Here is a 15,621-nt window from a genome sequence, read left to right on the forward strand (position 1 = left end):
GCTGAGCACAGAACACACAAAACCTGCACAGAGAGTTTAACACACGCCCAGGAACCCCAGCTCCAAGGTGAGCTGAAACCCCTCAAAGTGCTGGAGCTGACCAAAGCTTCTCTCCTGACCCATCTCCACCCTGAGACACAGCAGAGTGATCTGTACCCCATGGGTGCCACAGGACAGAGCAGCTGGGGCTGTCCCTGCACCCCTGGAGTGTCCCAGGCCAGGCTGGATGGGTTTGGAGCAGCCTGGGACAGTGGGAGCTGTCCCTGCCATGGCTGGGGTGGCTCTGGGTGGGTTTGAGGTCCTTCCCAACCCAAACCCTTCCAGGATTCCTTGACCCAGGAGAAAATAATCCCTGGGTTTGGGCTCTCTGGGCCACAGCAGCCCGAGGAAGGAGGTCAGTGCTGGCTGTGGAAGTCTCTGCTAGCTGAACTGGCATTGCAGGCTCAGGAAATCACAGTTTGCCACTGAGATCCTCCACACGAGGCCACTGACCCTGGAACAGCCTCTCTGTCTGACCACACTGCACTGCTGGGGGAAAACAACCTCCCCAGCAAGGAAAAAGAATCCAGCCAGAAACTTCCTCTCTAGAACTTCCAGCTTTAAAACCATCTGGAAGCAGGAGATGCAGCATTTTAAGAGTTCACCCTTTGTACACACGCAAAGCCCTGGAAATGTGATAATAATTCCTGTCAGGTGAGGGTTTGCAGCCTGGAAATGCAGGTGTGAGGCTCTGGCTCTTCACCAAAGCCCTTCTGGTTTCTGTCTCGTGTGGCTCCGAGGGAGAGGCTGTGGGGCAGGAGGAGCTGGGGCTGCCACAGCTGCAGATGGGGCTGGGTTTGCTCCTCGGGATTCAGGGAGGATTTCTAAATCCCTCTGTGCTTCTCCCTCAAGGAACAGGAGTGCTCTGCAGTGGTGGATGGAATGAACACCCAGTGTCCTGCTGCCAAGGACCTGCCTTCCATTCCTCAGGGGAAAATCTGCCTTTATTCACATTTCTGGAAGGCTGCTGCTCCAAACACAGCCCTATCCCCACAGCCAGGTCATCCTCCTGCTGTGGGAAAACTGCTCACCTGGGATGATGGAGATAAATCTGGGAGAACAAGGAAAGAGAGCAGGGAAGAACTGGAAAATATGAAACTGGAAGTAACCAGGGATCCCAGAATCCTGGAATGTTTTCTGTTGGAAGGGATCTTAAATCCCATCCCATTCCACGGGCAGGGACAGCTCCCACTGTGCCAGGCTGCTCCAAACCCATCCAGGGCCAGGGATCCAGGGGCAGCCCCAGCTGCTCTGGGAATTCCATCCCACAGGGGAGAATTCCATCCTGATGTCTGATCCAAAGTGCCCCTCCCTCACCTTAAATCCACTCCCCTGAGCATCCCATTCCTTCCACAGCCGGGGAGGCTCCCCTTGGGAAACTCTTGTCAAAACCAAAGTGGGAAATAATCAGGATGCCCAGCTCCTGAATTTTGGCAAGAAGGGACATTTTGGCAGGAGGTGTCTGAGTGGCAGCACTGGTGGGACACGGCAGAGCCAAAGCTGGGCTGGGGTCCCAGGCAGAACTTCATCCTTTAACATTCTGCCTTCATTCCTAAACTATCGATACAGCTGCACTTTGCTGGGAAATGTCAGAACAAAATAAATAATACCTGCAATTTATTGGGGTGACATTTCAACAATACAGATCTGGAGATTCCAGCCCGCAGCCCCCATTCCGCTGAGTGGGGAGATTTGCTGGATTTACATAATGGGGCTGTGTAATGAATATTTATGGAAGGCAAGCATTTACATAATGACTGCAAGTTAAACATGCACAATAAAGATTCCAGGCCAATCATTTACGGACTAAGTTTAAAAATCACCTTGAAATGCGTTTTATTTTTATTCCTACGAAAGGTTCAATTTATCTCTTGTTCAGAAAAATTGAATCCGACCTCATGCGAGTCGAGGCTGTGTTGATGTAAATCACGATCATATCCTGGAATTAGTCTACATTGAGTCATTTGTATGCAGAGATTTCAGTTCCTTATCTTTTAGCAGCAGCTTTGACAAACAATTTGAGAATATTCTAAATATGCTTCGTTAATATAATTTAGTGCTGGGTGGGAGATGCGCTGCCTGCCCGGGAGCCTCATTAGTGCCGCTGGGAATTGCAGCGAGGCCGGGCAGAAATTAGCAAGTGCAGATGAAGCTGAGGCATGGAGGAAGAGCTGCTGATGGAATATCAACCACAGCAGAACCCGGCCTCTCCTGCATTTCCTGGCTGAACAAAGCTGGGCTGTGTTCTTGGGAAGGGCTTGGTGCCATTTGGAGCTGGCTGCACCTGAGCACGGAGCTGGGATGGGAAATTCCCGCTGGATTTGGGGCACAGAGCATTCCCTGGGAACGCTGGGCTTGCTCCCAGCTCAGGGACAGGGTTTCTGAGCACGGAGGATGTGGAGCCGTGTTCTCCCTCTCCAGACCCAGCTGGGAATCACCAGGCACAGAATCCCAGGATTCTGGGGGTGGAAGTGTCCAAGGCCAGCTTGGATGGGAGCACATCAGGGGGGTCACTGGAACCCTTCTGCTTCCCTGCACTGATTTCCACAGATTTGTTTGGGTTGGGAAGTCCCTCTGAGGCCCTGGAGTCCAACTGTTCCCCAGCACTGTCCCCACTGTCCCCAGGTGCCACCTCTTCATTTTGCTGAGCTGCAGATGAGGATGCTCTGCCTCCCCCTCAGCCCCTGCTCCAGCCTGAGTGCAGTCATCCTCCTTTCCTCCTTCTCCCTCTCCAGGAACATCACCCCAGCTCCTTTCTGCAGCCACTCAAAAGCTTTAAGCCATTAATCCAAAGTATCACCAGAGTTTCCAATAAAATTTTATTTGACATTTAGTTAAAATCCATTTTCTGCTACAACTGAATTTTTCCTCCAGTCCCTTGATGGACACTTCAAGCCCAATTCATTGGCATTGTTTTAAAGGTCAAAAGTGAGAGTTTTTTTCCCAGATCTTGCTTTGTAAAGCAAACTGTTCCTCAGGATGATGAGAGGCTCTGGCAGCCCATGGAGCCCTTCTTGCCTGTAATTACATGGATTTTGTACAGGCTGGGGGAGCAAAGAAATGCCTCAGCCAGTTCCAGCTGCTGTGTCCTGTGAGGGAACCAGTGCAGTTCCAGTCCAGCCTGGGCAGGGCTGGGAGCAGCTCTGGGAGCACAAAATCCTCATTTCCAGGGCAGGGATCTCCCCAGGGCCCCTGCTCTGCTCACAGGGAGCAGCTTCAGTGGGGACAAGGCTCTGACATCAGCCAAAGCCTCTCCTTTCAGTGTCTTACCAGGATCCAGAGGGATAAATGGAAATATCAAACAGCAGGGATATTTTAGCTGCTGTTTTGTTCACAGTTTTTCATGCACATCCTTTCATTCATTCAGCAAGGCCATTCTGATAAACTGGATCATGGAATAATGGTTCAGTGGTGTGGAATCCTGCAGGATCCTGAGGGAGGGACCCAGCAGGATCAGAATTCCAGCTCCCAGCCCTGACACCCCAAAAATCCCACCCTGCAGCAGTGGAAGAAATGACAGCAAACTAAACCTGGTCCTGAGTTCAACTCTCCCATTTCCCATTTCCAGAGAGCCCCACGTGTTCCTCGTTTCATCCTTGCTTGGATTTTACCTGGAACTGTTTGATCCATGACTGTGTTACACACATGTAAAGACATATATCCATATTTAGGGTCCTCATTCCTCTGTTAGAGGTAGAGATATTATTAAAATAGATATTATATTAGGTATAATATATATTAGATTATTAATAATTATTATTATTATTATTAATATATATAAATAATATATTAGATATTATCAAAAAGCAACCTCTAGGATATAGTTTAAGCCCTGCTACTCTAGATAAACTAGCAGCTAGCTTGTAAGTTCTCATGTGAAAAAATCAGAAGAACGAAAATCAGTTTGCATAACAACTTATTGTGGCAGAGAAAAACAGATTACACCTGTAATAACAACAGGTCTGTCCCATGAGAATCCACAAAGAAAAGATGCAAACCCCTGTGGAAAGACACACACACACCCAACCAATGCTCCTCTAACCAATGCACTGAGTGGCAACAAACTCACTGTAATTTCTCTTTCCTCGCCTCCTTTGGGCTCAATTCTCTGTGGATATAACTTTTCTCTGGTCTCTCAGCCTCCTTTGGGCTGAATTCTTCTGGGATCCTCCCTCGTGGGGAGTTCCACTTATCTCAGTCTTTATGATTTGAAGAAAACTCTCGAGCTCGTTAGAATCTTGTTTCTCGTGTTTATTGCAGGATCCTTACAAAACTTACCAGGTCTCTCCAGGCTGGTCACAAGGTTAATCTTTGCAATTTGGAACATTTCTTTCTTCTGATGGTACAAACAAGGCCTTGTGGCACACTTCGTGTCTGATGCACAAAATGGCCCCGATCTACGCAGTTCTTTTATCTTTATACCTATTTTTATCCAATTAACAATAGACACGTATATTATTTTTCTTAATGACCCAATGACCCATCACCTCTGTGATGCACTGCGGCATTTTCTATCCAATCACTGACTATTACCCAAAAACCTCCAGGAGAAGAACATGAAGAAGAAAGAAGAAGGACAAGAGACAACACCCTAAATCCTCCATATTGTCTCCTGTTCTCTAAACTAACTTTTTCACCCAGTGATTTAAGAAACTTTCTAATCTACACACCTACCTTTCTTATCTAACTTTAGCATTTGTTTTCATGTATCACCATGAAAACACGCTCATGAATTTCATATTCTATGAAATCCAGTGTTTCTTTGAGTCTCAGAACTAAATATTAAAAACAAGGGCACACAGTCTGTATCTCAGACTCCAACACTCACCACCCCAGGAGAGTCTAACACGGTGTCCCTGACAGCTGTAGAAATGTGAGATTTATGGATAAAGAATGGGATTTGTCCTGGTTCCCAGCTCCCCGAGCCCTGGCACTCACCCGAGGGGGAGATGTGTCTCCAGGAGATGGAGGGCTCTGGTTTCCCCGTGGCCAGGCACACCAGCGTCACGTTGCTGCCCTCGTTCACCACGATGTCGCTGGAGATCCGGAATATCTTGGGAGAGACTGCAAGGAGACAGGGACAGGGTGAGGGGAGCTGCTGCCTCAGCTCAGGCAGGGCTGGGGGGAACTGCAGGACCTCATTTAGGGGAGCACAGCCCTCCCCATCACACCCAGGACTCCAAACACCACAAACAAAGAGCAGCAGTTTCCTCTCCTAGAGCAGGAGCTGCGGGAGAGCTCCGGCAGGATGGATGCTCCTGCTCAAGGGAAGGCTGAGCTTGCTCCTGACAGTTTGCAAAGAGGACAGAATTAGGTTTTTCTGGTGCTTTTAAAAATGAATGGTGCTGCTCCAGCCACTCTGTGTGCACCTGGAGAGTCCAAGCTGCTCGCAGAGAGGACTAAAACAGATTTATTTTGTTGTTTCCTCTTGTTTTGGGGCTCGTCCATTCTCCTAACCCAAGTGCCTGCCCAGCTTTTCTCTCCCAAATTCCTGCCTGATTTTGCTGTGTCCAAGCCCAAATGCCCCCACCCAAAGCTGTGCCTGTACATCCCCTGAGAGGCTGCAGAGCACAGAGCTCCACCCTGGATCCTTTTCCAGGTGAACATTCCCAGCTCTCCCAGGCTGGCTCCAGAGGGGCTCCAGCCCAGCTCAGGCTGTCACACAGCCACAAAGCCCCTGCAGGTTCTGCTGAAGCCATGAAGATCTGATCCACATGGAATGTGCAGCCTTTTGTTGCATTTTGGGGCTTCCCATCAGGAACTTTCCCATCTTTCTGAGGGAAGATTTGAGCTGTGACATGGTAGAAGGTGGAGAATTTTCCAGACTTGCTGCAGATTAAGTGATTTCCTCTTAAGTACGAGCTTTGTTCCTTTCCTAATTGACTGGGCTCTTCTTTAATCTGGGCTTTTCAGCGAGGAAATTAAATCAAAGCTCGTTGAAGATGTCTGTAAGTCTCGTTACAATGACACTGAGCAGGTCACAGCATCGATGCATTTCCAAAATAGAATTAGAAAAGAAATGAATCTGAGAGGTCCATTAATTAAAATAACCCCCAAATAAGCCCAGAGCTGCAGCCCTGCTGCTCAGTGTAATCCTGGCAAGTGACAGAAGTGACACAACCTGATCTGGGGCTCGTGGCAAATCGGGGATGTTATTATTGACAGTCATTTCCTAGGAAATTCATCCTTCCCAGGATAGAAATTGGCTTCCAGAGCATTTCTGGAGCCTCACAGTTTGAGATAAATCAGGATTTCTGCTGTATCAGAAACACTGCTAATTTTTGCTCTTTACTGGCTGATAGGGATCATTACATTCAGATCACTAAAATCTGTGGAATTTAGTAATTATGACTCAAATGTATGTGCAGCATCACAATGGAGCGTTAATATTTATTAAGAATTAAAAAATGTTTGTTTTGCATCCGTATTTCTTCCTACACCTCCAAAGACTCTGATCTAGGAGCAGATTTGGCATTTAAAATCTGTTCTGCACATTAAACCCATCACAGAGCTGCTCCCCACCTCAACAGCTCATGCCTCCCACCCAGATCACGTGGAGCTCTGAAGGTCAGGAAAAAATTAAATAAAGCAGCAAATAAGCATTTATTCAGTAAATGGATTAATGGAAGGGCAAAGAAATGAGATAATAAACAAAGATGAAAGAGGAATTAAGCTCCCAAGTAAATTCGGTGCTGGGATCCAACATGGAAAGTGCTTTGCAGTCATCTGGCTTTTTCTTTTTTAATGTTAAATTAAAGCATTGATTTAATGTTACTGTTTTAAAGTAAACCCTTCCCTTTTTGCACAATGTTTTGAATTTAAAGCTTCCCTTTTTGGACAGGGTGTGACTGCAGGCCTGGGCAGCTGCTGCAGGAGAAGATGGAGAGACCTGGGGATGTTGAGCTGTGAGAAGAGAGGGCTCAGGAGAGACCTGAGATCAGGATTTACAGGCTGCCTGCAGAGCAGCTGAGAGCCCTGGATAAATGGGGCCCAGGTTTGGGAGGGGGGATTTTGGGGTTCCTTGTCAGGGATGTGACCCAGGAGGGCCTGGCTGGGCTGGCACCCCCCACAGTTCCAAACTTCCACGGTCCTACAATTGCACAATTCCACAGTTCTGCAATTGCACACTTCCACACTTCCAGTTCTACAATTCCACAGTTCCACAGTTCTGCAATTGCACAGTTCCACACTTCCACAGTTCTACAATTCCACACTTCCACAATTCCACAGTTCTGCAATTCCACAGGTCCACAGTTCTGCAATTCCACAATTCCACACTTCCACAGTTCTGCAATTCCACAATTCCACAGTTCTACAATTCCACACTTCCACAGTTCTACAATTCCACAGGTCCACAGTTCTACAATTCCACAGGTCCACAGTTCTGCAATTCCACAATTCCACACTTCCATGGTTTTACAATTCCACAGGTCCACAGTTCTGCAATTGCACAGTTCCACACTTTCACAGTTCCACAATTCCACACTTCCACAGTCCTATAATTCCACAATTCCACAGGTCCAGTTCCACACTTCCACAGTTCTACAATTCCACAGTCCCACGGTTCTACAATTCCACAGGTCCACACTTCCACAGTTCCACAGTTCCACAGGTCTGCAATTCCACAATTCCACAGTTCCACACTTCCACACTTCCACAATTCCACTGTCCTACAATTCCACAGTTCTACAATTCCACAATTCCACAATTCCACAGTTCCACAATCCTACAATTCCACAGTTCCACGGTTCTACAATTCCACAATTGCACAATTCCACACTTCCACAGTTCTACAATTCCACACTTCCACAATTGCACAATTCCACACTTCCACAGTTCTATAATTCCACACTTCCACAGTTCCCCTGTCCCCCAGCAGTCCCCCAGTTCCCTGCAGCAGCCCATCCCCGAATGCCCTGGAAACAGCCCTGATCCCCTAAACACCAATGCCACACCCCAAACCCCTGATTTTAAACTAAACCCAACCCTAAACCTCTCCAAACCATTTCAAACCAAACAACACCAAACATCTCCAAAAATTATCACTCCTTTGTGTAGTTGAACATCTTGCATGCCAAGTATCAATCATAAAAAAAGATAACTGTGCTTTTTAGGGTGGTAAAATAATTTATCAATGCTTACTGAAAATTGCTTTGCTTTCTATACTTTTTATATTTTTTTTCATTTCATACTCAGATGAGCTCAATATTTACAGAGCTGGGAAATGCCCCCACCACAAACACAATTTCCAGAGTGACTTGAACACAGATTTGGAATCAGGAGATTTTCCAGCAGGAGCCCCCAGCCTGTGCTGGCAGCAGCCCTCCCTCCCTTCTGACAGCTCCCAGCCCCTTTATTCTGCATTTCCATGATTAGTTCCTCCAGGCACTGTGATTGAAGAGCGTTGCCTAAAGGTCTCCACCTCCTCCTAATTAAACACAATTTGTCTCAAACACAGCAGCTTTGGCAAAGTGGGGCTGAGGAAATAAATGATGGGTGGGCTGGGAAGAGAAATGGTTTGATCTCCAGCCTTCATTTATTTCCAATTCCTGTCAGCGCCGAGGCGTGACAAAAGCTCTGACAGAAGTGGAGCTTTCCTAAGTTTGGGATGAATCTTTTGCTCTTTGATATCCGTAGCAGTGTAACCATAATCTCTGGGAATTCATGGGACATCACTGATCTTCTGAACTTTATTTTCACCTGGTTTCTGTGGTCAGTTTATCTGAGACTGTTAGAGATACATTTTATATTGTTGGCTTTTCACAAATATTAAAATGAATGTTATGTGTATAAGAATGAGAAATTTTGTTGTATTAATATAGTTTTCTTTATTTCTGTTAGTGATGAAATTTAGAAATAGTAGTATAATACATATATGTTAGGCTATGGCAGAGTATTAAAATAAAAAACTGCTTTTGTTTGTATAACCCAAAGACTGAGGAAATAAAAACAGCTGGAGAACTCCTGCATTTGTAAACTCTCTTATCCAGATGAAGACAGCAGTGACCAGAACTCTGGGGGAGGAATTTATTGCATTTCTGGTATCAGGGAATGTAAATCTCGATGGCACCAAGAGGATTGATCTATTGGGAAGGGGGCAAAAGAAAAACTAAAGAGAAGAACCCCAAAGATCCTAAGAAGAATGTATGAATATGTATGAGAATTTATGGATATGTAGTAGGATTCTGTTTTTAAGAGACAATCCTTTGTTAGTAAGGTGAATGCAGAGACACCCGGCTGTATTTGTATACTTTAATTTATTTTTTCTCCTAATTGTTTTTTTTTTTATTAAACTTTTAAATTCTATAAAAATGATGTGAACCTCGTTTTTCACAAGACCAATTTGGAGCCATTGTCAGGGCACGAGTGGAGCAGGAACGATCCCATTTGGGAATTCTGCACCAAATGAGTGATGCAAACACATCCTGGGATGAGATTTGTGCCTTCCTGCCTTTCCTCCCGCCAGGGAAGCTGAGCTGTCCCACTGGGACATTCCTGGAGCACAGAGCAGGAGGAGCAGGAGGTGCAGCTCAGCTTTCCCCACTCCCTGGAAAAGCTTCCAGCCACTCCACAAGCTCCTTCCAGCCAGCAACGCTCTGCAGTCAAAGCTCTGCCAACGCTTTCATCATGGAAATGGAGCCAAAAAGTTACAAAGGGCAAAAATAATGATGAAAAAAAGCAACCTCCTGGTGGCTGGAGCCAAAGCCCTCCCAGCTGGGCACTGAGTGCTGGCTGAGCAGGGCCCCATTGCTGGGGCTCAGTGACACACAGGGGTGGGCAGGGATTTCCATCCTGCACCAGAAAACAGCTGAGATTCTCCTTTATTTCCTGGGCACCGGCACAGGCTGCCCACAGGAGCCCTGGCTGCCCCTGGAAGTGCCCAAGGCCAGGCTGGATGGGGCTAAAGAAGAAGGATCATAAATATGAAAACAGTCAAAGGTTAAAATAATCCAAGATTTCACCTGGTTAAAAGCACTGCCCCCCTGGATTCATTTTATAACCAGCAGAGTGATGGAGAGGAGGGGAGGGGAGGGGAGGGGAGGGGAGGGGAGGGGAGGGGAGGGGAGGGGAGGGGAGGGGAGGGGAGGGGAGGGGAGGGGAGGGGGAGGGAAGGGAAGGGAAGGGAAGGGAAGGGAAGGGAAGGGAAGGGAAGGGAAGGGAAGGGAAGGGAAGGGAAGGGAAGGGAAGGGAAGGGAAGGGAAGGGAAGGGAAGGGAAGGGAAGGGAAGGGAAGGGAAGGGAAGGGAAGGGAAGGGAAGGGAAGGGAAGGGAAGGGAAGGGAAGGGAAGAGAAGAGAAGAGAAGAGAAGAGAAGAGAAGAGAAGAGAAGAGAAGAGAAGAGAAGAGAAGAGAAGAGAAGAGAAGAGAAGAGAAGAGAAGAGAAGAGGAGTTTACCCAGGGTGAGAAAGGGACTGCTGGGGGGGACAGGATGAACATTTGCCAGTTAAAAACATAGCCTGAATAAATCTCAATAAACCAGTCTGAACATCTCTAAAACCTCCTGGTCCCAGGAATCTCCTGAAGATCTCTGTGATTGAGGAGTTGCAGAGTGAAAGAGGCCAAAGGAAGAGCAGCAAAACCCCACAAATACCCCAGCAGATGGATCCCTGCCCTCAGTGAGGCACCAGCAAACCCCTCCAACCTTCCCCGGGCTGCCAAAACCATCCCCAGCTCCTCCTTCCTCCTGTGCCATCAGCCTCGGGCCCTGCTCCTCCAGAAGGTGTCAAAAAGCTGCTGTTATTGATAAGGACACACACATTATCCCCTAAAACCCCACTGCTCCCCCTGCCACACCACAACCCCAGTCCTGCGAGGCTCAGCTTCCAGCCAGCAGCGAGAGCAGCATGGTTTGCTCAGCCAGAAAAGCAATAAAATGTAATAATTCAAAACAAACTCAGACTTCCCTTTCTTTATCCTGGCAGACAAAGGAAGAGCTGCACCCAGGCTGTGCAGGCTGCTGAAGGGGCTGTGAGAGTTTGGAGTCAGAGAATTGGAGAATTATGGAATATCCTGAGCTGGATATTCATCATTCCCAGCCCTGGCCCTGCAAGGACCCCCCAGAGATCCCACCCTGTGCTCCTGCTGCTCTGGACAGTGCCCAGATTTCCCTAAAATCCACCCTAACCCCTCGGCCCAGCTCCATCCCTCCCTGGCCCACAGGCTGGATCTCCCCTCGGGGGGGTTTGTACACCCCAGCAGGGATGTGCAGCTTTTAAACACAAATTCCAACCCAAGGGGGCAAAGGGATTTTCACTGAAGGATTTCTGCCACACACAAAGTGCCAAGAAAAGAATTCCAGACTAGAAAATTAGAGGTAAAACCTCATCACTGCTCCTTACAGGCAAAATGAGAATATTAGAGGGTTGTGACAGGTAAACAGTGATATACCTGTTGCTGCTTGTGCTGTCACAGGAGCTAAATAAAAGAGCTGTAATGATTTGAGATGATTTCTTATAACTGCATTTTTCCTTTTGGAGAATTCTACAGGTTCAGTCTCTCTCCAGTGAGCCTGAATGACAGATTTACATCGTTTTCCCAAGATAGTTATTAAAATAATTTCCCTTGACAGTTCTCTGGCTGCATCACTCCCCCTCCTCTGTATCCCAACCATATGGCTCTGCTTACTTCCCATTTTGAGTGTTTTGCTCTGATGTGAAAAGCAGCTCCTGGTCCTCTCCTCCCAGCCCCAGCTCTCTCCCACCTGTTCCAGGAGCACAGACCCACAGAATATTGGGAGCTGGAAGGGACCCCAAGGAGCATCGACTCCAAATCCTCAGGGAATTCAACCTGGAGCTGCTCCAGGGCTGGAGCCCCTCTGGAGCCAGGCTGGGAGAGCTGGGGGTGCTCACCTGGAGAGGAGAAGCTCCAGGGAGAGCTCAGAGCCCCTTGCAGGGCCTGAAGGGGCTCCAGGAGAGCTGGAGAGGGACTGGGGACAAGGGATGGAGGGACAGGACACAGGGAATGGCTTTAAGCTGGGAATGGATAGATTTAGATGGATATTTGGAAGAAATTCCTGACTGGGAAGATGGCGAGGAGCTGGGATGGAATTCCCAGAGCAGCTGGGGCTGCCCCTGGATCCCTGGCAGTGGGGATGGGGATCCCCTCTCTGTCAGGCTGGGCTCTGCAGGGCTCAGCACTAAAATTAATGTTAAAATGAATGTTAAAATGAATGTTAAAATTAAATTATTCAGCTCCTGTTGGCAGGTGATGGTGGTGAGATGATGGATCTCTGGCTGTACAGAACACAAATACATCCTGAGCAACTTCCCAGCACCTCCACTCACTCCAGGGGAGCAAAGCTTGTTCCCTGGATTAAGTCACTGGATATGAATTTATTCAGTATTTATTTTTGTTCTCACCACAGAGCCTAGAAATTAGTAATGATTATCCAACACTGAAACCTGGAATTGCTTTCCACATTATTAATTCCTCCTCCTGAGCTGCTGCAGAGCTGCCCCCATCCCACAGAAACGTGTTGGGAGTGGTGTGATTTAATCTTCCTGACATTGCAGTGACATGGGAACTGCTGGTGTTAATGGGGATTAATGGCACCATTAATATTCATATTCTGAATTCCTGTCAGAGGTGTTCTGCCCAGCAGGCCTGGATGCCTGACCAGAGGCAGCACGGGGAGAATTCCAGAGAATTCCACAGCACCCAGCAGCTTCCAGATGGCTCTGCAGGAAAACCAGCGGGATTTGGGGATTTTGGCTTCTTCCCAGCAGGGACCCAGCCCAGCCTCAGCTGCTGATGGGGAAAGCGACACTTTGAGCAGGGCATTGTCCCCAAAACGGGATTTCAGCGGGGTTTTAGTGCAGGAGAACGAGCAGCAGCTCCATCCCTGCACTTACAAAGGATGGGAGAGCACATTCCCACAGATTCAGCTTTGGAATGGCAGCGATGGCTCCAGCCCCAGGGACAGTGGGGTGACAGATCCAGCTCCAGGGACAGTGGGGTGACAGATCCAGCCCTGGTGACAGTGGTGTGACAGATCCAGCCCCAGGGACAGTGGGGTGACAGATCCAGCCCCAGGGGCAGTGGGGTGACAGATCCAGCCCCAGGGGCAGTGGGGTGACAGATGCAGCCCCAGGGACAGTGGGGTGACAGATCCAGCCCCAGCTCCTGTTGGGGTGACAGATCCAGCCCCAGGGACAGTGGGGTGACAGATCCAGCCCCAGGGGCAGTGGGGTGACAGATCCAGCCCCAGGGACAGTGGGGTGACAGATCCAGCCCCAGCTCCTGTTGGGGTGACAGATCCAGCCCCAGCTCCTGTTGGGGTGACAGATCCAGCCTTGGTGACAGTGGGGTGACAGATCCAGCCCCAGCTCCTGTTGGGGTGACAGATCCAGCCCCAGCTCCTGTTGGGGTGACAGATCCAGCCCTAGGGACAGTGGGGTGACAGATCCAGCCCCAGCTCCTGTTGGGGTGACAGATCCAGCCTTGGTGACAGTGGGGTGACAGATCCAGCTCCAGGGGCAGTGGGGTGACAGATCCAGCCCCAGGGACAGTGGGGTGACAGATCCAGCCCCAGGGACATTGGGGTGACAGATCCAGCCCCAGGGACAGTGGGGTGACAGATCCAACTCCAGCTCCTGTTGGGGTGACAGATCCAGCCCCAGGGACAGTGGGGTGACAGATCCAGCCCCAGGGACATTGGGGTGACAGATCCAGCCCCAGGGACAGTGGGGTGACAGATCCAGCCCTGGTGACAGTGGGGTGACAGATCCAGCCCCAGGGACAGGTGACAGTGGGGTGACAGATCCAGGGACAGGGACAGGTGACAGTGGGGTGACAGATCCAGCCCCAGGGACAGTGGGGTGACAGATCCAGCCCCAGGGACATTGGGGTGACAGATCCAGCCCCAGGGACAGTGGGGTGACAGATCCAGCCCTGGTGACAGTGGGGTGACAGATCCAGCCCCAGTGGCAGTGGGGTGACAGATCCAGCCCCAGCTGCTCTGGGAATTCCATCCCAGGGCCTCCCACCCTGCCAGGGAAGTGCTGTCACAGTCACATTATCCCAAATAAATCCCCCCAAATAACAAAGGCAGTGGAAACGCGTCCATGGGGCAGTGAGAGCCCCAGAGCACAGAAATAAAGCTTTCCACAAGATCTCAGGGATGCCAGGGCGTGTCCTGGAAGTTGTTTCCCATCCTGTGAGCGAGCAGGAGCAGCTTGCTTCCAGAAATCAATGGCAGCTTTAACAAGGAATGATTTCTTGTTCCTAAACGGCTCTGGGTGTCTGTGCTGAGCAGAGTTATGAAGGAAATAATTGGCCACAGCTTTCAAACCCCAAACCTGGGCCCAGGAAAGTTCCACTCAGAGATTGCTTTTATCACATCCAGGGATTTGGGAATATTTATGGCCAAAAAAAATAAAATATAAATTGTATTTTAAATATATAAATGTTTATATATTTATATATATATTTATTATATATTTAAAAAATATATAAATATATAAAAATATATATAGAAATTATATATTTATTAATATATAAATATATATATAAATTAATATAAATATTAATTTATAAATAAAAAATAAATTGGGCGTGCTGACTCCATCCAGTTCAGTGGGAGCACAAAACAAAGGCTCTGCTTTGAGGGGTTTCGAAGGCTTTTTCTCCAAACCAACCCTTTCACTGTGTAATGGAACTTGTGTTAATTATAATTCCTTTTGCCAGGATCTGTTTTACATAACAAAGCTAATCTGCCAACTATTAAGGAAATTTCCCCGTTTTCTCTTACAGATGATAGGAGGGGAAATAATATCATATTTTAAATGCAAAGTGGAGATGATTAAAATTGCAGTCTAAATAAAATAAGAACATTTCTGAATCCTAGAGACAACAAAACAAGTAATCCACAGGGGTCAACAGAATAACTCCCTTACAATTCTCTACTTGAGCCTTTGGTATTACAAAGCTTTTTCTAAGTAAGCAATTTTCAGCTGTTTATTCTGCTCCCTGTAACGTCTCCAGCACCGCTGGCCTTGAGGCAGGTTTGGAATCAGAGGCTTAGGAATGCTCTGGTTTTATCCAGCTCCTGAAGTGCCTCTTTATCCATTCAAATCTGCACACTCACATTCCAATTCACGTCTCTCTCGTGAGATTTTTGTTTAATCCTTTCCTTATAAACCAACATATTAACCTGAAGGGAGAAATGTTCAAAACATCAGGTGGGGGGGGGAATAAAAAAAAAAAACAAAAAAACCAAAATGTGCAGTGAAAGAGGAGGCTCTGAGCGTGCATCTCCTCGAGCACAACATTCAGAATTCACCCATGGGGCTGTGCTGTGCTGCCTGCTCAAATTCCCAGCTTTTATCTGAGTAGCTGGGATAAAAGACCTGTGATAAGTGGGTATAATAGGAGCTGGAGTCATATGATGGGATTGGATTACGAATCAATGCTCTGTGGTTTGATTTTGCTGTGGTTTCCTCGTCTGGAGCTAAAGATCTTGTGCTGTTTTATTGCCCTGACGTGCAGCAAACGGCAATTTCAGCCTCTGGTTTGCACTGTGGTGGTGCTGGAAGGAGATTCCTCATGGATCTCCCTGCCAGACCTGCTCCCAGGAGCCACCAGGG

At 48.0% G+C, this 15,621-nt stretch overlaps 1 protein-coding gene across 1 annotated transcript in view; it reads right to left on the minus strand.

The window, feature by feature from the left end:
• Positions 1-15,621, minus strand: part of NEGR1 (neuronal growth regulator 1) — a 204,159-nt gene that overhangs the window by 77,684 nt on the left and 110,854 nt on the right. Inside the window, exon 3 of the mRNA XM_058843215.1 lies at positions 4,978-5,103. Coding sequence (XP_058699198.1) covers positions 4,978-5,103 — 126 coding nt within the window. The remainder of the gene's footprint in view (positions 1-4,977; positions 5,104-15,621) is intronic.

The sequence above is a fragment of the Poecile atricapillus genome, chromosome 7 (assembly GCF_030490865.1).
Source record: "Poecile atricapillus isolate bPoeAtr1 chromosome 7, bPoeAtr1.hap1, whole genome shotgun sequence".
NCBI classification, from domain to species: Eukaryota; Metazoa; Chordata; class Aves; order Passeriformes; family Paridae; genus Poecile; species Poecile atricapillus.